Here is a 27,132-nt window from a genome sequence, read left to right as displayed (position 1 = left end):
GCCAACTTTCTGTTGGCATGGGGTATGAGTGTTTTGCTGCAGGAGGGACTGGTGCGCGTCACAAAATTAATTGCATCATTGAAATCTGTGTGGAAATATTTAAAAGACAGGCAGATGAGCTTTCAAACTGGATGATGACCACTTACTTCCAAATTAGTTGCAAAGTGGCTTAATGACAAGGTCAATGTTTTGGAGTGGCTATGAAGACACACTGACCTCCGCACCATTGAAAATTGGTTAACGGGGTTGAAAATGTGAGTGAAGCAGCCAACAAACATGACTCAAAGCAATTCTGACTGGACTGATAAAAATATTATTTGCAAAAGCATAATCTTCGTGTTGTTGGGCAGATTCTATTTATATGACTTCTTGAATCTAAGTCTGGCACTAATCAGGACCTGGGTGCGGCTGACAAAAAAAAAAAATAAATCAAGGGAAACTGGTTAATCAGTTAACGCATGATTTTAAAAGGGGGATTGGGTGTGTCTTAAAATGTATACTTTTAATTAGAAAAATGTTCAGCAACTCTGTACTGTATATTTTGTCTGCTTACTCTAAAGAAACTGCTAAAACATAAACATTTACAAATTTTTCTCCAAGTAAAATTTATAGTATTTAACAGTAACTCCCGCAATAAACTCTTACATATTTAATATCTCATAGTTACAGTTAAATAAACACTTTTCCTGGCTTGTTTCTGAGTGTTTGCTTGAATGGCATCCAGGGTCAGGACTTTGTGAACAGGAAGGACGTTGACGTGTTTTCCGCAGGCTCAGACCGGGGAAAGTTGTTTCCTGAACTAATGCTTTCAACACCAAACCCTCGCCCCCCCTACAAAATGACTGAAGCGGACTTTAGGAACTGTTAATACTCGTGTTTTTCTTTGTTTTTTCATTTTTCCCCCCTTCTCGCCCATGTCCTGCCTGTTATTGAGCTGTCTGATGGGAAGATGAGCTTGGAGAAGGAAGACACAGGTACTAAAAGCAACAGGTTTAACTCTAATCTGCTCTACAAATAACTGCGAGACAGTGCAATTGGATTTGAAGCTTGAGTTTTTATTTTTTTAATGTTTGCTGGTTACTAGTGTCGGGTTAAAGCTTTAGCTTGCTTACGTTAACAGATAAACGGCCTGTTAGCATGATTGACCATTGAAATGAACTGCAGCGGCTAGGCAGCAGCTAACACGTCCAGCTAACAAAATTGATACTTTGGAAGACAATTTTATAAAATACTTGCTTTGTTACTGACTGTATTGGTTAGTAATGATGCAAAGTAACATTAAATATTAGTTTTTAAACCAGTTACCCACACTTGACAAACAAAGAGAAGCGATTCCGAAAGTAAATAATGAGAAGTGGAAGCGAAACCGCCTATAATTGCATGTTTTTGAATGGTCACTAATGCATTAAATGCAGTTTTAGAAATGTAAAACCTTTCTGTATAAAGTTTGGTTATTTTTACATCTTCTTTTACAAGCTGTGCTATTTTGAAAGTCAAGTCAAGATTACCCGTTGCATATCATGAAGTAACAAACAGTCATATATTTTTTTCCTTTTTACAAAGCTGTCCACCTGAAATCTGTTGTCAGAAATAGATAAAGTACTTGTTTCTAAGTTTAAATGGAAAATAGAATTAAAATGTGTTGCTAAATGAGAATATTATCCAATATAATTTGTGTTCAGTTTAAAAAGATATTACATATACAAGAACAACTGAAGTATTTCAAGTGTTATTTTTGGGTTATAACTAATTAAAAGTTGACATTTGTTTTTTTTTTTTTAGAAATTAATTATGTATGGCCTATACTCATGGAGAGAGTTTACTTGACAGCTGTCTGCCTAGCAGTCTTTCACATGGAGTGAAAGCCACTAAAGGGCATTGCTAAAGAAACTGGATGTTGGCAGAATACTGTAATTAAGCATTGCGATGGAAAATTTTGTGTAAGGAAAAAGTGTCATAAAAGCAACATAAGCAAAAGGGATAAGCAGAGCTTTGAGAGGATTTGAGGTCCATTCAACAGTACAACAAGGAGTAAACTGTGGCTGCAGTCAGTGTTTTGTCTACTGTTTTAATATCCTGAGCGAGTTGTAATGTTTATAGAAAATAGTTGGGTAAATATTGAAGTTAAACCTGCTTGCACTTTTTGTCTTCTATCGTTTAGATTTCTAATCCTGTATTAGACTTTCCAAAAGACACAAAGCTTCATCTGCATGTCAAATTAGGGAGACATTTCACTAAGTGCACTTTCTCTTAGACAGTGATTTTACTCTCGCATCTAAAAAGCAAAATTTTTATCTGTGAAGTTTCTTTAGTAAACCTTACATAATCGAGCTTTGACGTAAACTACTTTAATTTAGAAAGAAATATGCGTTCTGCAGTGATAGTGGTGCACTTGTCATCAAATTAGTTTCAATGTATGGATTTGTAAGAGCCCAAAATAAGTTTGACTTCTTAATTTCTTATTGAAATACAAGTTTGTGTATAATTAAATCAAAAGATTTTGAATTTATTAAGTAGGTGTAAATTAAAGAGAAAATAAAAACACATTGAAAAGGTTTGCCAGCATGAGGAGATTTGTCTCAGTTCTGCTGAGACTTTATTTCCAGTAAATAAAATATTGGTTTTAATGAGCTAGGTGTAAAGTTTTCTCTTCAATCATGTGTGATAGCTAAAATTTGGGGTTTGTAGCGAAAATGTTTTTTTTTGGTCTGCTTTCAGGCTAATAAGAGTTTGTCTTTTTTTTTCTTTTTTTGTGGGCTCTAGTGTCCCTTATATGACAGTGGGCTGACAGGAAAGGGGGGAAGACACGTGGCAAAATTCTGCCAGGTCTGGGAATCGATAATAAATAATAATAATAATAAATAAATAAATAATAAAAAATACAAATAAAAACACAGGAAATATATAACAGGTTCATACATTTCCGGATTTCTTCCAGGAGTGTCAACGTATGGACATTGCTGTCTATCAGATTTCCTGTGGGAAGTGTAATAAATGATAACCCTGTGTGTGGTTTTCAGTGGCGAGCCTGCAGGCCCAGCTGGCCGAGTACCGGGCTCAGGCCGAGCACTGGCAGGGCGTGGCAACCATCTGTGAGCTGAGCAAGCAGGAGGAACTGGCCGAGCTGCAGAAACAATGTGATGAAGAGATACAGTCTCTGCAGGAGGCGCTCAGAGGTCAGGAACTGTGTGTGTTAGCACTATGTTGTTATACTGCTCTAAAAGTTTACAGCAGCAGAAACTAAATGCTCATTAGGGCAGTGATTAAGTACAAATAGCCCTAATTAATCCTGAACACTTTGTTTTCAGAGACTGCAGCTCAGTATGAAGCCAGGATAGCAGTGCTGCAGTCCCAGCCTGTGGACTGGAGGAGAACCAGTGGACACAATGCAGTCAGTTTGCTTCTCTTTTAATATGTTAAGTATTTTAGTCCGGATCTCATCGATTGTTTTCTGTCTATTAGACCAGCAGCAGGAAGGGCCGGGGCGACGCCGACTTCTCCACTAATGACTCTCCAACATCGGCTGTCAATAGCTCGAAAGAGGACGAAGCAGCTTCGCCGGCGGACCAAACGAGAAGTCGACCCGCAGAGTCGGAGGCAGCGGCAGAAGGAGAAAGCTCGGCACTCTCGGCCGAGGGTTATTTCTCACTACAGAACTGCGACTCGGCGTCGCTGTCCTCGTTCTCCTTGGACACGCCGTCTCTGCCCAGAAAGCTCCTCGCTCAGGACGACACAGACTCGCTGGTTTCCACAGGAACGCTGGTTCCCGAAGCCATCTACCTGCCGCCGGCCGGACACCGCCTCGTAACGCACAGCGACTGGGACGCCATGAACGCGCAGGTCCGGAGACGGCAGCATTCGGCTTTCAGGCGGTGGCAGGTCAGAGGGTTTAGTAAACCTGTGCTGTGTTTGGCAGCTGTCAGAGCTGCGGGGGGAAGTGAGCCGGCTGCAGGCAGAGAAGGAGGAGCTGGAGAGAGAGCTGGATACACACACCCACCAAACCCACAAACAGGTGGGACACACTGCTCTGATTGGTTGATATGATGTGTGATCATATTTTAAAGGGTATTATTTTTGCATTCTGATTTATGTGTAAACAAGAGATGATATGTAATAAAGTAAAAATTGCTTTTTCTTTTTTCTTTTTTTTTTTAAGTGTGGCTCCAATGAAGAACAGCACAACACATTTGTGCTTTTCTTTTACATGTTGTTGTTGAATTTAACAAAGAAAACAGTGAAAATTGGATGTTTCCTGATTAGTGCGTCTCCAGAGTTAATCAGCTTCATCTACAGGAAATGTGCAGATTTGAATAAAAGTTGTTTGTTGGTGTTCAGGTCTCACTGCTCCAGTCTCAGGTCCAGGCGTCAGAGACACTTCTACAAGATTTACAGAAATCTTTCAGCCAATCACAGAATGCTGTGCAGAGCCGGCTGGTGAGTACAACACTGATCTGAAAAATTTGTCTAATGAAAGTGTTGCAAAGGTACAATTGATTATTATATATTTATGTATTTGTTGTCATCATATAATAATATCTGTCTGCATCCTCCTCCGCTTACTGGACCAGACAGAACCTAACAGAACCTGTTCACCCTACAAATCAGATTCTGCATGTGTGTAGCTTTCATATTATGTGACATATCGGAAGCATGCATCAGGAACTATATAAATAATATTTTTAGCATGATAAATATTTTAAAATAAACTATTAAAAAAATTTTCTTTTTGCAAATAAAATAAGGGTTTCATAAACCTCAAATTGTTTTTGTTTTTTTAACTTGGGTCTTGACATTTTGGGTTTTAAGCAATTTAAATTGCCATAGAGGTGATCAAACGCAATTAGGTCAATTAAAAAGCTGTGAAATAGCCCTTTAGTTTGAATTGGAAGCCTCAATCATAAGTATTATTTTCTCCTTGGACAAAAAGGCATCGTTTCTTTCTTTTTTTTTTTTTAGGGAGTGCAGAATTAAAATAAAATGCGCTTCTAAATGTCTGAAACCAACCTCACTCTTTTCTCCCGTGCAGGCAGAGCTGTCCCTGTCTCAGAGGAAAATGTGTTGTGAATTGTCCAGGCTGAAGGGAGAAGAGGTTGACGAGAGCTTACTCGAGTCCATGTCGTCCCTCTCGAGCGCACAGCATGTAAATCCACCACTCTCTTACAGAACACCTCACTCAGAAGAGCTGTCCAATTGTCTTTATTTAAAAGATCAATTCAACCATATTTTATAGCAACACTTGTGGATGTTTCAGTATATAAAATTAAAGTTGTGAAACTCTAAAGCTTAATCTTAGACTCTTAGGAACAGAAAAATGTTTTTTTTTTTCTGCTTTAAAAAACGATTGCAGTTAATGAAAAAGATTCAATGAAAATTAGCGCTTTCTTCTTTTCAATTTTGACTTCCAATGATTCACTTCCTGCTAAAGAGCCCCCTGGTGGTTGAAGAAAAATCCACAGAGAGGCCGCACCGAGCTATAAGCCGAATGGTTCAAAGCGTGGGAAAAAAGTAGCGGCTTATAGCCTGGAAAATACGGTAATTTGTTAACAAGTGGAGCATCAGTGGAAAGTAGAAGGAAAACAATACGTGGCTTTCAAATATCTGTAAAATGGATTTTTTTCGTTTTTATTCACCGTCCTCTGAAACAAAATGCATTCACAGCATTAGGAAAGCTTATAAAGACCAAGGAACTGGAAGATTAGAGAGACAGCTCCGTTAAGGCTAGCATTTTATTTGTATTTCTATGCAACACCTTGTGAGAATTCATTGTTCACCGTATACCGTGTAGGGGGCGCACTGTGAGGAGCGGCTTCGCATTGAGATTGTCAATCTGAGGGAGCAGCTGGACAGTCGGACGGAGGAGAACGGTCTGTGGACAGTTTATTTTTTTCTTAATCTGGGATTATCCTGATAACTTTCACAATGCTGAAATAATTTCTTCCACTCCCTTCGTGCCTCGTGACCGCTGCTGATTACGACGACTGTCATCAGATGTTTTAGAGGGTGAGTGAACGTCATGCTTTATTATCACCCTGGTCACGAATAAACCTGCCGTGTAGGATAATGTTTCATTTTAAACGCCTTTGGTTAACTGTCCGTGCAGTAATAAGTCTCATAGCTGCAAGGTTACGGAGCTGCGCTTGTGATTACCTCCGCAGTGCAGCTGTCCACTCTGAGGACGGAGACAGAGAGGATCCAGGCTCAGAAGGACCAGCAGCAGGCGGAGCTGCTTTCCTGCCGCAGTGAACTGGACGCCCTGCGGGTGGCGCTCACTCATTTGCAGAGCTCAAACAAAACCCTCACTCATGATAAAGTAAATAAAACTTGATCCCAAACTCTTATTTTGATGCAGCTTCAGCTATTTGAGATAGTACTGTGTGCTACATGGATGTCGTGGTGTAACCTATTTGCATTTTTTTCAATGTATTGATCTGCAATTGCTCCTTAGTGACAATAAAGTTTATTTAATCTAATCTATTTAGTCAGAAGAGTGAAATCTGTAGGGCTGTCTATAGAGGAGCTGACAATGTAAGGCTGTAGGGACTTTAAATAGGCCATTCTGATGGATGCATGTGCTTTGATTTAAATGTGGGGTCTCAAACTTTGTCCCTGAGGGCAGAGGTCCTGCAACGTTTAGATGACACAGTTAATCTAAGTGTCTGAATGACCTCCTCAGGAGGAAATCAAGTTCTAGAGAGCCCAGCTAATGACCTAGTTATTGGAAATGGGATCCCAGCTCTGGAGTTTGAGACACCTGATCTGAAATCTTCGTACAGCTCAGGCTGTATGTTTAGGGTCGTTGTCTGCCTGGAAAGTGAGTTTTTTTGTTGTTGTAAAATTCTGTTTCTCTGTTTTGTTTTGGCTCTCAGGCCGTTCTTCACCAACAGTGTCTGGAGCTCCGAAGCCAAGTGATCAGTCTCCGCTCTCAGGTGGACACCAGCCAGACCGTGCAGAGGGACTTCGTCGAGCTCTCCCAGTCGCTTCAGGTGCGGTGCGAATCGACGCCCAGCGATGAGGCGTAACGTATCGGAACCACACGTCCTCGCACGTCCCTGGCTGATGTCTCTGTCCATCTCTGTCTGTCTCCGCTCTCCAGGTGAAGCTGGAGTTGATCCGGCAGGCGGAGAGTCTGGAACAGGTCAAGGAGATTCTGGGGGAGAGCGTCGGTGAAGCGGAGTCTCAGCCGGCTGACGCCTCGTGAGCGTTAGCGGAGAAAAAGATCAGGAAACCAAAGTAAAACGTCAAACATATCACCCGGACGGAGACAGTCCACGCGCCGAGCTGACAGGCCAGATAATACAACACTGATTTCCTTTTTCACATTAAGACACTGGAACCTCTCACAGACGGTATCATAGTCTGCTTCCACTAGCTTAATGAAACGGTTGATCGAGAACCATTTTTATATTTACTTCTGGTAACACATTCCTTTCCTGTACAGCACTAATGCTAACCTGAACGTAATTTGTTCATGAAACTGACACTCATCTGCGCAACACTTGACTCTGCAGTGATTCTACATATTTAAGCAATATTTCTCAGCGGAGAAGGTCCTCTATGCAGCTCAGTGCAATAAGGATGGATAAAGCAATGCAAAATAGAGGATTTTTAATGTATTTTGTTTTTATATGTAATTAATAATCTATTTGTTGTCATTTATTGGGCGAGTAGACGTGGAAGCCATACCTTTTAAATTTAAACGTACGACTGAGATTAGAAAATGAAAAGGTTGTATTAGTAGAGGAATATAAATGTGTAGCATGTTTTTGTTTTGTTTGTTTTATTACACGCTGTAGATGAAAAACAAGTTGTCACATTATGTCTCTCAAGCATTAAGATCACAATCAAACAGGGATAATAAAGTTCTGCGGCTCAGAGCTCTTTGCAGTTTGACTGTACATGCAGACAGATTAAGAGTTACAAATCCCGTAATCCTCAGTACACATCTTTATTCTTTAAGAATAAAATAAACAGAATAGCTTTAAAATACCGTAACTATATATTATTTTTGGAACATACACAGAAAAAAAACACAATACTTTTGCAGCTTTTTGGTGTATTGTCAGATGCCTTTTGTGTCTCCTGTTGATTTCACACCACTTGATGTTTAGATCAAGTGACTCGGCGAGTTTTCATTCATTTGCAGCATTGTGCTGTTTTTATCTCTCCATCCTCTGTGTTGCTGCACTCCCTCTGCTTCAGATTCTCACTCTCCCACGCTTTCTTTTAAACTTTTCCTGTATGAACAAAGCAAAGAAAATCTGTTTATTAAAAGTACAAAGGCTTTCCTTATGGGGTTTGACTGAATGCTGCCCTAACTTCAGAAAAACGGGACTCAATATGAGACTAGTAATTAGCTTTGCTCCATAAACGAGATGCACTGCACCAAATAGACATGTTGACGTGTTGCTGATGTGAGGAGGTGTGTGTCTTTGTACAGACACACACAGTTTGTTGCTAAGTGTTTCCTTGGAGCCAAGAAATGGTCCAACAAACATCCAGCGGTTCCTACGCAGTTTGGGGACGTTTGGAAGTCAGTTTTATTTTCCAGGTCTGAATAAATGTGGAGAGGAAAATAAAGATGAAAAATTTATAAAAATAAAGGAAAATAAAAATGGATGTATATTTGTATTTACATGATATGAAAGCTAGATAAACATTTGTCCATAATCCATGCATCTCTTTATATTCAGCATGGCGGCCTATCTTCTTCCGAGAGAATACCATCAAAAATTTAACCTGCGTTCATTTGGTTACTGAGTTTGCTTCTGCCTCTGTTGTGGATCTTTTTGGTAGATGTGTTTGTGTTAAATAAAAATTTAAAGCTTGCTTAAAATACTACGTAAAAAGTAAAAATGTCTGCTTTCCGAACAGAACAAATACTTAAAATTAGGCAACTATTAGGCCTCTCATAAAAACAATGAATATGAAAGGATTTATTAGCACTCAGAATGTTCATATTTGCAAAGTCAACCTGAAATATGAGGCTACAGATGATAATAAACTAAGAGCCGAACATGTCACCACTTCTGTCCAGCTGTACATTCCTCTATCCATTTGCCCGCCCATCCATTCACCCATCCTTTCCTCCCTGGAGATTTCCCACAGATTTAAAGCACAATCCCTGAAAATCTCTTACTGTTGATCAGATCTTGATAATCATCTTCCTGCTTCCCTGAATCTCATTCAAGTAGCTCTTTCATACGTTACCAAAATGCCTCTTAAAGAAAGAATTTTGTGTTCCCAGATTTTGGCACATTATTATCGCCCTCTTCAAGAGAGTCTGCCTTTTGAAAAAGAAACCTCTTGCTTTATTATCCGGAGCCTAAACTCTGATTTGCAAAAGTGGTAAGTCCATTTAAAAGTAAAGATTCAGTGTTAGTGCTTGCAAAAAATGAAAACACAGCAAACAAAGCTTTGGGAAATAAATGAACCAGCATACTCCACAAATGTTCTGACAAAGCTCACCTTGAAGCAGCACCAACCAGCAGGATTAGTTTTAGTTACTGTAAAATAGGTCTAAAATGCATGACCTGCTTCATGTGCATGTCAGTGGTATTTTTATTAAGAAGGAAGTGTTTGTTACTGGTGTTGTTCTCTACACACCAGATATCTACAAAGATTAGTAGACTTTCAAAACCTTTACAAGAGATCCAATCAACACTCAGGATACGAAGAGTTTGTTGCACGGTGCAAAAAAAAACACTCAGCTTTGAGTCGGGAGGAGAATACCTTGTTTTGTTACAGGGGGATGGAGGAGGGGAGACGGGGTTTAGACTGCATTGTCAGAAAAAGGAATGAGGAAGTGGAGCGTCCAGGAAGGGAAGAGGAAAATTAGATTCATCAGAGAAAACGGATTAGAGGAAAGAAGGTGGCTGGACATTAAAACTGGAATAAATAAAGAGGAGATGTTAACAGGTAACGCTGCATCCTGATAAGACGGTGAATAAAATAAAACTACAACAACAGCTGCTGAACAAGCTCACCTTCCAGATACGTTCGAGCCACAAACTTCAAGAGCTCGTCAAGAAGGATGACCGGGAAGGAAAGCTTCAGCACCATCATCCACTGCTCCACATTCAAATGAGTGAGCTTGAAGATCATCTGTGGATCAGCAGCGTGAAAAACAGACTTCAGCGGTCGACCCACAAATTCTACACCGAAACGACGACGGACGGTGAAGTTTCTCTATTTTTCAGTTTGCTGCGGCAGAGCACAAAAAAGAATAGCCTTCCTAGTGTTATGGCTGAGCTGAGGACTCGACTCACAGGCAGGGGGTCGACGTAGATGATCATGAAGTGGAGGGACATGGAGAGGCTCATGGCGCCCATCAGCCAGAGGTTGCTCCAGGGAGGCATCCGCACCAGAGACTGGTTCTCCGACAAGCTGGATGGTTTTAGGAAGAGGCAAATGAATAAACCTCCATGCATCAGACCAACACAAATTAACAATGTTGTCAAAAAATAAATGTACATGATTTTAAAAAAATTCTTCAAAAATGCCGAAATTACTATAAAAATTGAATTGTGAGCTCTTCCTATAAAACTCCAGAGAGAAATCAAGAAAACTTTAAGGTTAAATCCTTAATCAGCTTAGACATTCAATCCCAAGTGATGAGAATCCTTTTTCTGTCTACTTCAAAAACGGATTCGAAGTAGACAGAAAACGACAGCTTTATCTGAATACTCTAAATTATTGATAAATTCGCAATGCAATTGTGCAACCACGGCTGCAAATTGGGTTTATTGTCAAAAAGAATGACTAAACCATTTACACAAAAACAGCTGAAATGGAAAAAAAAAAAAAAAATCCGATGACAACAGCAAACTCAAAATAATTCACCTCCCTATCTGTAATGTTTTGTGAGAGTATAGATTTACAAGTCGACAGTAGCCCGCCTGTTGCAACTATTTAGGTGAGATGAAACATGGTGAAGTCATGTCTGGTAGGCAGTGAAAACTCTTGACTGACTGCAGAAGACCAGGAACAAGAGTTGATGGCAGCAGAAACTTAGATTTTAATGTCCACAGGACGGCACTAAACTAAATACTGAAGAGATTAAGGGCTAAGGATAATTAGAAATAGTGCCTGGCTTTAAATCACATTTGCAGTTGATCAGATGATGTTTGTCATGAAGGCGATGAATAACTCTGAAAACAGCAGTAATCATTGAAAGCTACATTTTGTGTTACTTTCTGAAGAACATGTTCCTGTTTGATTTGTTGATAGCAAGCTGTTGCTAGTTTGTGCAACCTGATTTGTATGTTTTCTTGCTAAGCTTGTAGAAGTCATTGTGTGCCAAAGGGACCCACCTGTTCAGAGCGTTGCACATCTCGATGGTGACCAGCACAGACAAAGCCATCGTCATTGGCGGCGCAGCCTCGAATACTTCACAGTGGATGCCTTCGAAGTCCTCGTTTTCCTCACTGCACTGCATGAAGTGCGACTTTAGGGAAGATTAAGATAAGTATTAGTCTTTCAAAGTTGGAACGTTCTCACAATGAAGTTCTCTGCTTGTACTTTAAGAACTCGTGTAGTATAATGTTTTTTTTATTACTTACTAGTTGGTAGAAGGTGACCATTGGACCTTCATCACAGTACAGAAACCACCAAGCTGCTGCGGCCACTGTTGCTGCTCCAACATAACCTGGAAGAACAGGCATCAAAACTGAGATTAGTAAATAAAGCTATTATAATATAAACGATTTTTAAACGAAAGAGAGTCTAGATAGGAGGTATTTACTAGTTTAACTGAGCATATTAATTGATTTTAGTGGCTGTAAGCCAATCTTTGTTCAACAATCTACCTCCAATGGCCAGATATCTGAAGAAGAGCCAGCCTGAGATAAGAGGCTCTTTGGGAGAGCGGGGGGCTTTGCCCATGATGTCCAAGTCAGGGGGATTGAAGCCCAGAGCAGTGGCTGGTAGACCATCAGTCACGAGGTTGACCCAAAGAAGCTGGACAGGGATCAACGCCTCTGGGAGACCCAAGGCAGCAGTCAGGAAGATACTGAGAAAAGGAGAATTAAACAGCTGTCTTAGTTATTTTCTCAATATTATAAAACAGAGACTTTCACATGTCATTTGTTTTACGTAAGTCTAAGTTGAGAACGTTGCATTTTTGCATATTGACCTCCACATGGCTAAGATTGTTAGCCTCCATGGGACACTCTACCACTACTCTACACATGGCTCCAAAATTTTTAGTTTTAAAATAATGTAAAAGGAAGTGCTTTTGTTTAATTTTTTTTAAGTCAGCAGTGTCTTTGTAATGGTATTTAGTTTATCAGAAATAGAAAAAAAACAACGTTGGAGATAGTTTGAATCAGAATCAAATCTTTAGAAAATGAGTTTAAGTTAGTTCTAGAGGATTAATCAATGACAAGTCTCTAGAGTGCGAGTCTAAGACAAATTTAGAGTTGTGAAACTCTAACTCAGTCACATTTAGTCTTTAGTCTTTACACTTTTATTTAGTCCAGTCTTTAGAGTGTGAGTTAAAAGTCAAGACGAGAGGATTTGTACAAATAAACTATGTGTCGTAAGAGTGTCACATTCGATTCCTCATCTCTGATGCAGTTAATGTTATTCAAAATAAAAATAAAAAATTCGACATGCCCACCAGACGACCTCGCCAACATTGGAGGAGATGAGGTAGCGGATAAACTGCTTCATGTTGTTGTAAATGGCTCTGCCCTCCTCAACAGCAGACACAATGGAAGAGAAGTTGTCGTCAGCCAGGACCATCTCAGAGGCAGACTTGGCAACGGCAGTGCCAGAGCCCATGGCGATGCCAATCTCTGCCTTCTTCAAGGCGGGAGCATCGTTCACTCCGTCACCGGTCTTGGTGAAGAGAAGGAAGGGAGAAGAGTTGGTCTCGCCAGATTTACCCGATGAAATCACATCTGCTTCATCAGAAGGGAAGCATATTTCTCCTCACCATGGCTGTAATCTCATCAAACCCCTGCAGGAACTCAACAATCTTGGACTTGTGGGATGGTTCCACTCTGGCAAAGCAACAAGCCTTTCGGACTGCTTTCTTCTGATCGTACAGACTGAGGTCATCAAACTCACGGCCTGTGAAGGCCTTACCAGTGACATCCTCCTCCTCAGAGAAGATGCCAATGCGTCTGCAGATTGCCACAGCCGTACCCTTATTGTCACCTGAAAGAGGAGAGCAGTAATGAGAGTTTTGTCATCTCTTACCAATATTTGCTTAAGTCTTTTCTCAAATAGATCGGTCTGTTGCTCAGACTGACCAGTGATCATGATGACACGGATGCCAGCAGCCCTGCACAGGTCAATGGAGCTCCTGACCTCTTTGCGAGGAGGGTCAAGCATGCCAACACAGCCAACAAAAGTCAAGTCAGTCTAGAGAAAGGAAAGGGGGAAAAAACATGATCTATTGCATTCTGCCATGACGGATATATTTCTGTAGTTCCTTTTTGTTAAGATGATCCACCTCATAGTCTGCAAACTTCGTGGAGTCCTCCAGGTTCATTTCTTGCTTTCTCAGAGGCGTGTCGTGGGTAGCGAGTGCCAAACAGCGAAGCGTATCGCGTCCACTTCCCCACTCCTTGATGACTGACATGATATGGTCTTTGACTGGACCAGTCAGTGGTATGCGGTTGGTGCCCACGCGAACATAAGTACAACGATCGATCACACCTTCTGGCGCACCCTGATGATGACATACAGACACAGTCTTTAGGTTTAAGTTACGCCAATAAGCTTAAAACTCTTGTGTAAGCAATCTCCATATATCTTCATATCTTTAAAATGCATGGTTCTCAATCCAAGTGTCTTTCATTACAGGTGTAGCATAAAACAGATCTTCTTCTGCCGAACTTAAACTGAGATATTTTGATTTCGATAGATCCAAATTCTTGTTTTAGGTGTCACAGTTTCAAAGAGGTGCTATCACTCACTTTGACAAACATCTTGTTCCCCACAGGAGCTTTGGCGGATTTTGCGGGTGAGCAGTACACTGACATGGACTTTCTGTCTCTGGAGAACTCCAGGGTGAATTCCTTCCTCATCAGCTGCTTGATGACCTGATTGGAAGTGGACAGGCAAATGGAAATACAAATGAAGGTTACCTCTAAAAGATTAAAGATCAGGACAGATTTAATTAGCTAAGCTGCTATCTGTCCATGAAAAAGATCCCGCTGTAGCTCAGCAGCTGCTTTTGTGTGTTTGCATCTTGGTGCTGAGAAGAATTTCATTGTAAATTAATTAACTTTTGGCAGGATTTTTGCTGACTAATCCCTGCTGTATTGAGAGTTTGAAACTGATGACCTAAGCAGGTTCTCACTGGAGACAACGCAAAACGTTATTTAAAATACCAACAAACAAAATAAAAATCCAGGGCTTTCATATGCATAAAATGCAACTATGAAGAACCTCTTTGTTAGGCATTCTCTAAATGTAATTTTACTTAATGGAAAATATTGATAATGCTACAACTTACTGCAGGCTGAATGAGATCTGTTATGGACTTACCGAACAGCAAGCGTTTGCCCTCTCGACCTTTGACAGACCACGCACTTCTGTGTTGAACACGTTCATCTTCTCCACCAAACAGCACAAGGCGGTTTCTGTGGCCTCGCCTACTTTCTCATAAATGCCCTTGGACTGCACCGTGGAGCGAGGGAAGGAACCAGAATCAAAGCATTTTCATTTTTTCTTGCGGCATGTAAACATCGATGTAATGAATTCGTAGTTGTGAATGCTCCGCTGACCTCGTTGTAGTCCAGAGATGAGTCATTGCACAGGGCACAGATGGTTGCCAGCTCGACCAGTCCGTCATACTGTCCGCATTTCACAAGTGCATTGTTCTTTGTCCTAGAGGGAAAAGTGGAACAAATTATTTCCCAACACAGCCGTGGTTCAAGATTCTGAATCTCTCATTTAGTCTTTCACTTACACTTCTCCTTCGGGGGTGTACTTTGAGCCTGAAATGTCAAACTGTCCAAGAGTAACGCTGTCGCCTTCAACTTTATCGATGATGAACATCTGCAATAAGAACGGTTTAAAGTACGGTCTGCACATTTAAAAATTACGAAAATAAAACTCCATGTTGGTGCACACAAACCGACCTTGGTGACACACATCTGGTTGGTTGTAAGCGTGCCTGTCTTGTCGGAGCAGATAACTGAGGTGCAGCCCAGAGTCTCCACAGAGGGAAGGCTTCTGACGATGGCGTTCTTCTTGGCCATACGACGCGTTCCCAACGCCAGACAAGTGGTGATGACAGCCGGCAGTCCTGTGAAGGGAACAAAGGCACAGAATATATCAGGGACTAAAATCTGGTTTATTGGTAGAGGGGACATAAAGACAAAGAACTGATGTTAAGAAGTCTCTGTTCAGTTTAAACCCACATGAATGACTGTGGTGCCATTTTAACATCTGAAAGACTAGAGAAGATGTAGGAAAGTAAAACATGGTTTTTGAATATACATTTCATTCACCTCTGTCAATACATTGTAGGACCACCTTCATAGCTAAACTTTTAGGTTTGTGAAGGATTTTGAAGTCTTGCCTCAGATTCTTCTTGACTTTGACTAGGCCATCCAATGTATTAACAACAAAATCAAACACTGGATGTATGTTTATGTTTGTTTTTATGTTGAAAAGTGATCTATCTACTGGCCTAGTTTCAAGTTTTCCCAGTCTATAACAAGTTTTCTCCCAGGAAGGACTTGGATTTAACTCCATTCACCTTCCCATCAAATGACATATCCATGCTGGACACAAACATCACCACAGCATACTGGAGCTACCACCATGTTTTCCTACTAGGATGGTGTATTCTGGGTTATTTTCAGTTTTAGAAGACCTCTCCTTACTAACTGAGTGACTTCTGCAGGCACTGATTTATTTTTAATTTTTTGTAGGATAGCTGACAAAAGGGAGCGAACATTTACTCATTAAAACTATGAACTACTTTGAGGTGGCATTAAAAAAAGCAGATCAGGTAAATCCTGCAGCTCACCAAAAAACTCAGCTTTCTTTCATGGAAGTCAAAATGGTGGCACCACTTAACCAGCAGTTTGACACTCTGTTAAATAACCGTCTGGCTTAGAGAAACTGAAGCTAATCTCTGGGGTATACCTTCGGGAATGGCAGCCACAGCCAAAGCCACAGCAATCTTGAAATAGTAGATGGCACCACGGAACCAGGATCCCCCATGGACGGGGTCATTGAAATGACCAATGTTGATTATCCACACGGCCACACAAATGAGGGAGATGACCTGAAGGGAGAGGCAAGCAAAGAATACGGCATGACGGATTAAAGTCAAAGCTTTATATTTTGAAATAATATTGAAAATTAATATTTGGACATTCACCACTGAGCATCAGGTATGCCAGACCAGCAACAAGTGCAGGATACATCAGCTTATGTTTGCCAGTCTTACCCACCTTGGAGAGCTGCTCTCCAAACTCATCCAGTTTCTGTTGCAGAGGCGTCTTCTCCTGCTCGGTGGCCGCCATCTGGTCACGAATCTTTCCGATCTCAGTGGAGACACCAGTGGCAACTGCAATGCCAGTGGCTTTCCCGGCAGCAATGTTGGTACCCTGCAGGAGTTTCAGAAAAGTTTAGAAGCTGCATTATCTTAGCAATTGTCAGATTATTTCAAGTCATATAGACTTTCATAAAGCTTTCAGGTGTTTTTTTTTTTACTTTGTGTTCAATGGAGGAACCAAAAACAGCAACAGCACAATTGTACTACTGCAACTGTTTTCCCAGAAAAGTTATTTAAAAAAAAATCTGAATTAATGACAGGAACATATCTTCAATAAATAGCAATTAGGAAATAGTAGTGAAAATTGACAACAAGCGAACATGGAGTGATCAAGACTCAGTATTAGTCTATATACTTTTGGAAATGTATTCATTTTGACTACTATGGTTTCAAACAATTGCCACCGTCTTCAATTGTTATTAGGTAGAGTAAGGAGTGTAATATGGGGGTGTAATTAAAAAGAAAATATGATACTGTCTTATCAGATCTTAGCGAAATACGAACTGCACTAGATTTGTTGAAACATGAGGTGAAGATAATTAAAAAACCTTAAGTTTCTGTTTTATTGCAGTTACAATATACCACACTAAAAAAACGTGTGTACATGTAAGTAACAGGGCAAAACATGTTATATTATGGAATTATTTATTCTGTTTTTATTTTTAGTTTTATAAAGTAGTTGATACCATAATCATTGGCTCTCAAACTACTGCAAAATAAATTAAACAAAGCCATTTTCTAAAATGATGCTTTACTTTTAAAAGTTGATCAGAATGTGAACTTTGAACTCGTCAATGTAACTTCCTGTTTCCTTGAGGGACACATATGACTTGGGCCCTTTCTTCAAAATGGGAAAAACCAGAGACCCCCTGGTCGATGTGTTAGATTGTGTAGTATGAGCATCATCTTCAGTCAGTGGTGTCATACTGGCAAAAGATGGTTGGGTTTTTCTAAAGGGTGATATTGATTTGAATGATTTTTAAAACTCTAGCTGAGGTTGTAAAATGTGGTGGATACTGTGTACATCTCTAAGGAGGGTAAAGAAGAGACTTACAGAGAACAGCATGTTCTTCTTGTCCTGGTTCACAGCTCGGGGGTCTGGAACAGCCTCAGTGTGCTTTATCACGCTCACAGACTCTCCTGAAGCACAAAGATGAGTTCGAGAGATCAGCGAAGACATCAGGAGCATTTTTTTTTATTTTTTTATTTATTTTTGTCGTCTATTTTTGATGACAGGCATACCAGTGAGAATGGACTGGTCCACACGCAGAGTGGTGGACTTGATGGAGATGATCCTGATGTCTGCTGGAACTTTGTCACCAACTATTGTCCGCACAATCGACAAAGACAGGAAGGCAAACACGTGGTTTACATTGAAACGTATAGACCGGTTAGATAACGTTGGGCTCCTTTTAATTTGCCCGATTTGCTGTGGAGATTTGCAGCGCAAAGCTCGGTAACAATCTGACAGCAGCATGCAGGATGAAGGGGGCAGGGGTGATTGACTGGTCTTAGCACTTTGGATGAATAGTGTTGTTGTTGAAAACTGATACCACTGTGAGAGTCAGAGGGAGAGCGAGACCTTGGGGAGATCATGACAGGAAAAGAACAGGTGGACGGGGAGAGACAGAGGACTGGGTCAATATCAAGTGCTTTCACAGTCGAGCTGCTCCACCCCTTTTTCTTTGTGCTTACCTTAAAAGGAGGGTGTCATTTCTTTATAGATGGAACCACCAGCTAAGCAGCAATGTTTAAGAGGTTTGCAGCTTAACAAAGAGCCTTGTTCTGACTGGTCAAATCAAATGGGCTGATTTGTACTGGAATTGAAAAACTCATATCGTGCAAGTCCAAGAAGAGTCACGGTGATTTATTATGTTTTTTGTACAGATGTCTGACAACGTCCACTTTTTTTATGCATATGAATATTTTTGCCCCAAGAACAACCAACATTTTCACAACAAGCTACACAAGAATGACATCCTTTTTCTCTCATTGGCCTATTTTCTTTTGATAAGATTTACCATTTCTTATAAACCTTTTCTGAAGAAACAGTAGCATCTACTGAGTGAGTCTCAGATATCCTTGTTTGAACTTCAAAGTAATAATAAAAAACCCCCCTCAACTTTTGGAAAAAGACAAAGAAAATGCAGCTCATTTGGACGACAGTCGCTACTGCACTAGAAATTGTTTCTGTTGACATCTGTTAGCAGAGTCACAACAATATAGCATCATTTTTAATAAACGTAGGACTTACCAGAAACCTCCACCACATCCCCAGGAACAATCTCCCTGGCCTTGATCCTCTGCACACTCTTCCTGTCAGCCCTGTAAACTTTTCCCATCTCAGGCTCGTACTCCTTCAAGGCCTCGATGGCGCTCTCTGCATTCCGCTCCTAAAGCAGAAATTCACATTAATCACAACAGTGACTTCCTCTGTCAGCCGCTTGTCCAATCATAAAGTAAAATGGAGGATTATGCAGTGTAAAGTTTATTGGGATGTGTATTTCATTGAGAGTTTAAAACATAAGTGAATTATTGTGTGGAAGTGGAAAGACAGTGATGGTGAGTTTTCTCATTTTAAATATAACCTAAAAAAGTTGCGGATGGTGTACTCAGGTTGATGCGCAGATATTGAATAACATATTTACATTGAGATTAAATTACACAGATCTGGACTTTATGAACTGATCAGGCATCCTCTGGGGGGTGGGCTGCATTGAAATTTATTTCGCATTGCACACTTCTTTTTAGATATGTATTTTTGAAAAATCATTAGGAAGCATGCAAAATTTATATTTCACTTCCAAATAACGAGCTAACTTGTGTTGTCGTGTCACATGAAATCCCTGTAGCCATACATTTAAGTTTAACATTGAACTGAAGTGAAATTTGTTTGTTTGACGTCCAGCGTACTGCAGAGAAGAGCAGTGAATACTGCATCAGCCTGATTTAACAGACTGGGCTGATGTTCACCTCAGTCTGTGGTTTTCTTCCAAGGCTACCTCCAATCGCCGCAAAGTGTAAAGCTCAACTTATGCCAGCTGTCTTCCCTCTCCATATCCTCCATGTGCGAACCCTTGTACATAGTTTCCAAATGACTGATGCAGGGTTGTAATGCACGCCCACTAAAACAAATGCCCACTTCAAGCCTGTATTGTTACTATGAACTGAGGAGACCATCAAGAAAATAAACATCAGTTTAGGCCTTCGAAGTAGCTGGGGCTGCAGGTCATCACCTTGTTGTTCTGACCTTCAACCTCTTGACCTCTTGCTGACGTCACACCACTCATTCTGGCTTCCCTTGAATCCTCTGGTAGAGGAGTGCGATGTCCGTAAAGGACACAAGGCCGGAACAGGTCGACAATGTGTGTGATTTATTGTGCGTGACTGTTGCTAAGTTTGAGAGTCTATTTAGGTGTGTGTGAAACACGGCCACGTGCCCTTCATCCTCCAGACTGTGATTATCTCACTGTGTGTGTGCGTGTGCGTGTGTGTGTGTGTGTGGGCTCTCCGACTGACCTGCCACACCCCTACGATGGCATTGGCAATGAGGATGAGGAGGATGACGAAGGGCTCGACGAAGGCGGTGACTGTTTCTTCACCTTCCTCAAACCAAGCTAGTATCTGTGTCAGGCAGATGCAGAGGGTTGCATGTTAGAATATTAAGTTTAAAAAATGACTCCAAATTCTGATAGCAGCAGTCAGCTATTCTGAAAGCAACAAATCTCAGGGACAGATTAGATATTAACAATTAAAATACAATAGGAAAAATAATCAACCTGAATGATTAATCTTATAATTTATGTACTTTAAGTTAGATCTCTACTGTTTCTGTATCAATATGTAGAAAAAATACAATGATGCATTGCAAAAAAAGGTTTAAATTAAATAAAAAACCTCATGTCCATTCATTGCCACCATTAACAAAGCTGTGTCAAAAACTCAAACAGGAGGATAATCTCACAATTTTAATAAAATTATTTTCAAACACAAAAGTCAAGTCTTGAGTTTTGACTTTCTGTGCTTTGAAATTTCTATAAATATGGAGAAAAAAAAATTAACACACAAGTCAAACAAACATAACTATGAAAATTCAACCCTTTTTGTTTTCACAAATTCTACTTTAGATTTTAAACTACAGATGACTAAATAAAAACAATAATGGCACTTTGGCTTCAAACCAATAGTAAGTCCTACTGTCAATGCTAAACTTGCTAATGTTAGCGACTAATAATTAGCCATTCACGCTATTGTCACAAAGTTTAAAGTTTCAGAAAATTTTCATATTTTATCTGTTAATCTGTAGTCTTTTATTTTAAACTAATCTATATCCAGTGTTGAATGTTTAAGTTATGTTTTGAGCAGGCCCTTTGTTTTTATGCTTTTCTAATCCCAAGGTGGTTCTGATGTTAAAAATAGTGTTATCTACTCCATTTGTGTTTCTACGAATAATATTTTATACTTTAAAATACAAATAAGCATATGGTGTGCAGATATATTTAAAACTATGAAAAAGGACTTTAGCTTAGCACAGCTGGTAAGTACAGAAGCAGATGCTAACTTTATTATTGTTAGCGGTAACAGTTAGCTAGCTGGAGTTTTCTCATAGATCTTTTAAATAGTTTGTTTCTTGTTTTCCACTTTTTCACCATTTCTTGCGGACACAAAAAATGATTGAAAGTGAAGACAAGTCCTGCTGGGTTACCCAATGACACAATATAGCCTATGAATAATAGCTAATATATCATGTATTTATATTTAGACATAAGAGAACATCTGCGTAGTGCCTTCGGAGTCAAACCTTACTTGAATAAGAAATACAATTTAATATTGCAGCGTCTTGAAACACAAGATCTCATTACACCATTATTATACACTGCTGATATTTAGCCTAAATCCTGCAATTTGGAGTTCTGTTTATTTCTTTTTTGATGTTGACACAAACTATTGGTGTTAAAGAGTGGGCAATGTCACCGATTCTTTCAAAGCGTAGTAATCCTTTCCCACAATAATTTGGATACACATCAGTTTGTATATCTGGAAGATACGCAAGAATTTCCAGAGAAAGTCTTGCATCTAAACTGATGATTATAAAAATTACAGGTCAAAAGTTACTACACTTTTGATCTCTAATAGAAAGCCTACTATTTGGCAAGAAACCAATGTGACATGTCTTACTGTTAACTAATGGAAGATACCTGTTTGTAATGGCTTGTAAACTGTTTGAGGCTGCATTACTGACAGATTTTTGAAGCGTTTTTAAAGCAATCTTGTTAAGTTGTACTTGTAGTTTTGTTAATTGAGGCAGTAATTTGTCTCAGTAATGATCCTTTGGTGGATCAAATGACAGTTGTCTTTTATGTCATCCAATGTGTGAAATGTCTCGCCATAAGTACCACGTGACTCATTTTGTGATCTATAGCTTAACACGTGCCGTCTCTCTGTGAGCGGGACACCCACCTTACAAAGGCAGGCCTGTTTCGGAAAGGCTCTGTGTTGACATTGACACAGATTAGTTACAGGCCAGCGGAGCACGGGCCGAACCTTGACAATAAAAAAAAATGGAGTCTTCCCATCCAACCTTCGGATCGCTCAGTTTTTCACTCTGCATCCTAATTTGCCTCGTTTCCACTTGCTGTCCCTCCTTCTTCTCCCATCTTTTCTCACCGCTCTTATTTGAAAATAGCCCCTTATTGCTCCCTCCCTGCAGTCTGTCTTCACAGTGCTTCTCTTCAAACACACAATTGATCTCCAGAGTGAGCGTCAGAGCCTGTCAGCACGTTGCACTGACATAACATTCCTGTGTGTATGAATAGGATGAGCATGTATCTGCAGTATTTAGTGTTCTCCTTTTTAGAAACTGTATATGACTCTCAATCAATTGCTATCATTTGTCATCGTACCAAACAATGCCATTGTGCAACCCAATCCCCAGCCACCCCTCCTTCTGCGCCCTCCTCTCTGTCTGTTCATCTCTCCTGCTGCTGCAAGCCATCCCTCGTTCCGACCATCCTTGACCTTTGTCCAAGGATACTGTTTCTCGTCCTGGCTTGAGACTTTCTTAAAATAAAGCCTGTGCCATGCAAACGTACTAGAACACACTGTCAGTCACTTTCTGTCTTCCTCTTTATCTTGCTCTCTCTCTCTCTTTTTTTTTGTTCCACACACAGCCGTCAGGCCTTCTAGGGCCACAGCGACAGCTGTAAGAGAGGCCGGAGGGCAGAGACTGAGGATTAAGACAATGTGTGCAACGCACTGTCCTTAATAAAACCATAGCAAAGAGAGCAGCAGCAGAGAGGGAGAGAGGGATTCCTTGTGTCAATGAGAGTGTATCCAAAAGTAATTTAATATCTCGGTGATGTACATGCTGTATTTGGCAGCCTGAGTGTGTGTTTGTCTTTACCACAGAGATAACAGGTGAGAGCTGAGTACTCAGAACTGCACCGCGGTTTTGTAACTAGTATTCATCATCACCATGTTTTATAAGGTATGGTCCATCTCAGACGCAAAGATTTGTTTGAGTAATCTATTAAGATTAATAATGCGTCTTTGCAGTGGAAATAAGATAATTACATATATTGTGTAGAAAACATTCCTTTTATTGTCACCGTCTCGTGTAATTGCACTGCTCTTGTTTTAGGATTTACTGAATGCCAGAACTCAACTTTTAATTATTTCTTCGTCATATAAAGTTTTTATATATCAAGATTGCAGTTCTTTTGAACAATTAGAGGGTTTTGTAAGCTGCTCAGAGTCTACATAAAACATTTGAAAGTAGACAGAGATCTGTCCACTGCTTCCTTAAAGCTGGGGAAAAACAGATCTTCAAAAGCATACAGTCCAAATATTTAAAATGTTTAAGGACAATGATGCTAATATTTTAGTCCTTAAAAGAAATTTGTGGGCAGAGCTGAAAAGGTAGGCGATTTACAAACCTCCCCCAGTCGCCACAGCTCCATCAGGAGGTTTGAGCCAAAGTCGCAGCAAACAATTGAGATAAGGCCGAAAAAGGACGATCAAAACCCATGACCCATGTCATGAAATTCCACCAAATACTGTGGCAATTTTTGTAAAACTACAAAGCCAAAATCACTTTTAGCAAACAGAGGTAATTTTGGAAAGCCTAAAATTAGGGAGTTTTAAGGCTTGTTCACTTAACAAGGTTTTTTTTAATAAACATAGCACAATTCGTAGGATTTTTTTTTTAGAATGTGCTTGACCTTATTGAAAATGGAAATATAACTAGATTGGGGTGCAGCTCACTGATATAAGACGTTGAGGTCAGTGAGGAACACATTTTCAAGACTATACAGGGTCTGATCAGGACGTCTCTATTTGGCAACCTTTTGACCAAACAAACATGCCCTGAAGGAGCCTTACTAGAGTTAGTGCATTCCCAACAATCAGTCTGTCACGATTCCACATACATCTACGGAACTGCTTGCCTATTTGGTTTATCCAACAAATTAAGGTTTTTCACTCATTCCAATAACTTTCACAGTGAAAAAGCAACTGTACTGACCGCTGCAGCAGCTGTGTAACTTAGACATAAGTCTGTCATAAGTTCATAATTATAATTTTCAGACATTTTTTACATCCTGATTTACATCTGGATTCTGCTGGTGTAGAATTATGACACACGTCTCACATCAATGACATAGAAGTCAGATCAAATGCAACATGACCGTTCTGACTGCAGATGCATTGAAAACAATTGGATGCAAATCCAATTCAGCTCCACATAAAGGAAGTGGCACAAATTTTTGGGGCGGGTGAAAAGATCCGAATTGGGACATTTAGAGTGTCAAGCATTTTCCTGAGGTGTAAATGTAGCCAAAGCTAACGTTAGCTTGGCACAGAGTAAGGCTGTTCTGTGGGATACAGTGTATGCTGCTGGCAACAAAAGGAGCTAAACTAAATAAGGCAAACAAATGGATGAAATTCAATGATTTTTCGTGAAACATTTGGAGATCTTAGGTCTGTTTTAAACTTCATCATAAATCTCCTCCTCCATTATAAAAACTTGAGGTTTAACACGATATTAAGAGTGACGCTACTGCCTAAATGAAAGCAAACTGCGTCCAATTTATCAAACTGATACAGATGCATCACGGGATGTCAGCAAAAAAACAAAAACAAAACAAAACAAACAAAAAAAAAACATGTAAGAACTCACAAAGGAGATGCATGCAGCCAGAAGGAGGATTCTGACCAACAAGTCCTCAAACTGCTCCACCACCAACTCCCAGATACTCTTTCCTGATAAACGGAAAACACACTGATTTTAATATGCACTGGTACAGACTGTGTTCATGTGCTTAAACTATATAAATGAGGGTGTCTGTACATGCAAAACCGATGAGGGAACACATTTTAAGAAGGCCATGTAAAGCTACATAGCCTTGTTTAAAAGTCATAACCGTCTATCAGCGCTTGTTTATGTTAAGTGCAGCAAATATGCGATCCATGCACCCAGCAGGGGACATCTCCTGCAACAATGTGTGGTAATGGCGTATTATTAGCTGTGTGGAGACGCTCCACATCAGCGACACACCGAAGTGCAGCGAGAAGCCAAGAGATAGGTGTTAAGCAAATGACCACATTAGCTGTCATCACAGGAAGTGAGCAGGACAGGCGTGTTCGGGTGGCTTCACGGTGAGGGATGCACTTTGATGGACAGAACATGCGATCCAGACACAGATGAGAGAGTAACAGGTGTGAAGGTGGACTCACCCTCCTCTGCCGGCAGCTCTGTAGGTAAGAACAGAACAGAACATATGAATGAAAGCCATACATTTACTGTCTCTATAGATTCAGAGGGATTAAATGGCAACGAGAGGATATTTTACTTGGCTTACACGGATGCTCAGCTCAACAATTAACTTTCTTTAATCGTGCCAGCACATGCAGCTAAAATGTTCTTTGGTGGAAAATTTTGGTTTTGAATTCAGAATGAGTTTCTTGGAGTCGGATCTCACTGCCTGACTCTGCAGAAATTGATCAGGAAACGGTGTAAGCTCGACTGACCCACTTTCATAACATTCCCAACAGTTTACAGCCAGTAATGGAGCTGAGAAACACAACACCAAAATGTGCCTGCTCCATAAACGTAACCACGCAGCGTTTGTCACACTCACACACACGCACACACGCGGACAGTCCTTAAACACTTCTCCGTCTTCCTCCTCTGCTCGTGTGATGCTCATCCACCACGACAAATCCAGTGAAAGAATAAATGATAAAAAAAACCATCTCATCATTCACTGCCTCTTTGTCCCAGCCTCCTGTTTCTTTCTCTCCCTCACCGTTGAAGCCATACTTTTCCAGGTTCTTCTTCACCTGCTCAGGCGGCAGGCCCGTCTCTTCTGTGACTCCAAAGTAGGCCAGAACTTCGGCCGACTCTTTGCTGTGCGCGTTCTCCATCCTTGGCAGAAACGGAGAGGCTTCTGGAGAAAAACAGAAACACTCACATCAACCTGACTCGACTGGGAGAAAACTGGGGTAAAAAAATTAATAATAATAATAATAAAAAATAAATAAATAAAAATTCACCCACCACTTTCTTGAGTGTGGGATTGGGATTATGAACCGGAGACCCCCCCCTGTGCTGCTCTCTCTCTCTCTGGGCTGTTCCTCGCCTCCTGGAGCCCTGGACTGACAGAAAGTGCAACCTGGCAAACTTTCTTGAAAAGTTTTATACAGATGAAAAACTGGCCCCATTGGTGCTCACTCCACACGCTCCCTCTGCTCATTGGATGGGAACGTCCAAAACAGGTGGGAAGGGATTGCCCAGTGGCGAAGAATAGGCAGAGGGGAGGCGGACAGGGCGGGCGAGGGCAACAACTGCAGAGGGGTCCACGACCCGGCGGGCTGGAAATAAGATGTGATGTAGAGAGGTTGCACGGTTAGAACAAAGACGAGAGGAAGGGACACTGACGGGCACATGTGGGCTCACGTGTCAGCAGAGACACAGACACTCAGCTAACAAATGAACGGACGCTCAGTGAGAAGGTTTACAGTCATTCATACTCCATGAACTTTTTCTTTTTTTTTCTTTTTTTGTTTTTTTTTTACAATTTGTTGTTTTACAAACACAAACTTCAATGTATTTTATTAGGAATTTGTGAGTAGCCCTGGACATTGAGGTTTGACAGTGATTTGTTTTCAGCTTCTATGTGTAATTTAAATCCCTTTAAAAAAAAATGCAGCTCTTCTGCTAAGATTTTGGAGGTTTGCTAGAGAACATTAGTAAATATTTGCATCAGAGAAACACCTAGGGAGAGAGGCAGAAATCCACAGCTCAGCTGGGTAACAAAAAGCTTGACAGGATAGCAATAGGTCGTCCCAAATATCCATCTGCTGCTAAAAGAAAGCCATGATAAGTCTTGTTGGCTATTTGCCACAAGCCCAGTAGGAAGTGTGTGGACGTAGTTACACTGGTTAGATAAGACAAAATTTAACTTCTTGACCTAACACCCCAAACACCTGTTCGAGAGAAAAGATTCTCCCCCCAGCAGGACAACAACAACTTGAGTTGTTGAGTGAAATGGTTTAGATCAAAGTTTAGTCATTTGTTAGAGTGGCCCAGTCAAAGTCTAGTACTAATTAGT

General features: G+C 40.5%; 2 protein-coding genes across 3 annotated transcripts; one reads left to right on the top strand and one right to left on the bottom strand.

Annotated features, from left to right (window-relative positions):
* Positions 1-728: 728 nt before the first annotated feature.
* On the top strand, positions 729-7,874 carry rabep2 (rabaptin, RAB GTPase binding effector protein 2). The gene is made up of 12 exons (XM_044100915.1): positions 729-974; positions 3,021-3,176; positions 3,309-3,391; positions 3,463-3,840; positions 3,917-4,012; positions 4,336-4,434; positions 5,027-5,140; positions 5,786-5,864; positions 5,989-6,000; positions 6,156-6,310; positions 6,867-6,983; positions 7,094-7,874. Exons 1-12 carry the CDS (start codon positions 950-952, stop codon positions 7,196-7,198), a joined length of 1,419 nt encoding a protein of 472 aa, XP_043956850.1. The 5' UTR covers positions 729-949; the 3' UTR covers positions 7,199-7,874.
* On the bottom strand, positions 7,761-26,224 carry atp2a1 (ATPase sarcoplasmic/endoplasmic reticulum Ca2+ transporting 1). Of its 2 annotated transcripts, XM_044100914.1 has the most exons (26): positions 26,079-26,224; positions 25,828-25,968; positions 25,256-25,273; positions 24,699-24,781; positions 20,042-20,146; positions 18,777-18,915; positions 17,765-17,845; positions 17,577-17,662; positions 16,419-16,574; positions 16,108-16,249; positions 15,093-15,259; positions 14,921-15,009; positions 14,736-14,838; positions 14,497-14,628; positions 13,923-14,048; positions 13,457-13,675; positions 13,254-13,365; positions 12,935-13,158; positions 12,617-12,837; positions 11,805-12,007; positions 11,559-11,644; positions 11,310-11,443; positions 10,266-10,383; positions 9,984-10,101; positions 9,730-9,774; positions 7,761-8,234 (listed from the first exon to the last, which is right to left on the bottom strand). In XM_044100914.1, the coding sequence occupies exons 2-25, from the start codon at positions 25,943-25,945 to the stop codon at positions 9,770-9,772; spliced, it is 2,985 nt and encodes a 994-aa protein (XP_043956849.1). In that variant the 5' UTR covers positions 25,946-25,968; positions 26,079-26,224; the 3' UTR covers positions 7,761-8,234; positions 9,730-9,769. The 2 variants fall into 2 exon arrangements, with proteins under 2 accessions (XP_043956849.1, XP_043956848.1); XM_044100913.1 differs by lacking the exon at positions 9,730-9,774.
* Positions 26,225-27,132: the final 908 nt, after the last annotated feature.

The sequence above is a fragment of the Gambusia affinis genome, linkage group LG19 (genome assembly GCF_019740435.1).
Source record: "Gambusia affinis linkage group LG19, SWU_Gaff_1.0, whole genome shotgun sequence".
Taxonomy (NCBI): domain Eukaryota; kingdom Metazoa; phylum Chordata; class Actinopteri; order Cyprinodontiformes; family Poeciliidae; genus Gambusia; species Gambusia affinis.
Note: the sequence above shows the minus strand (reverse complement) of the source record. Positions and strands in the feature narration are given on the sequence as shown.

Coding starts and splice junctions, on each gene's coding strand:
- atp2a1 (XM_044100913.1), bottom strand. CDS start 25,945: ATGGAGAACGCGCACAGCAAAGAGTCGGCCGAAGTTCTGGCCTACTTT. Junction 16,250..16,418: donor TTGGAGAGCAGCTCTCCAAG/GTGGGTAAGACT, acceptor CTCTCCCTTCAG/GTCATCTCCCTCATTTGTGT. Junction 14,049..14,496: donor GGGCAAACGCTTGCTGTTCG/GTAAGTCCATAA, acceptor ACTTCCAATCAG/GTCATCAAGCAGCTGATGAG.
- rabep2 (XM_044100915.1), top strand. CDS start 950: ATGAGCTTGGAGAAGGAAGACACAG. Junction 975..3,020: donor CTTGGAGAAGGAAGACACAG/GTACTAAAAGCA, acceptor TGTGGTTTTCAG/TGGCGAGCCTGCAGGCCCAG. Junction 6,984..7,093: donor AGCTCTCCCAGTCGCTTCAG/GTGCGGTGCGAA, acceptor TCCGCTCTCCAG/GTGAAGCTGGAGTTGATCCG.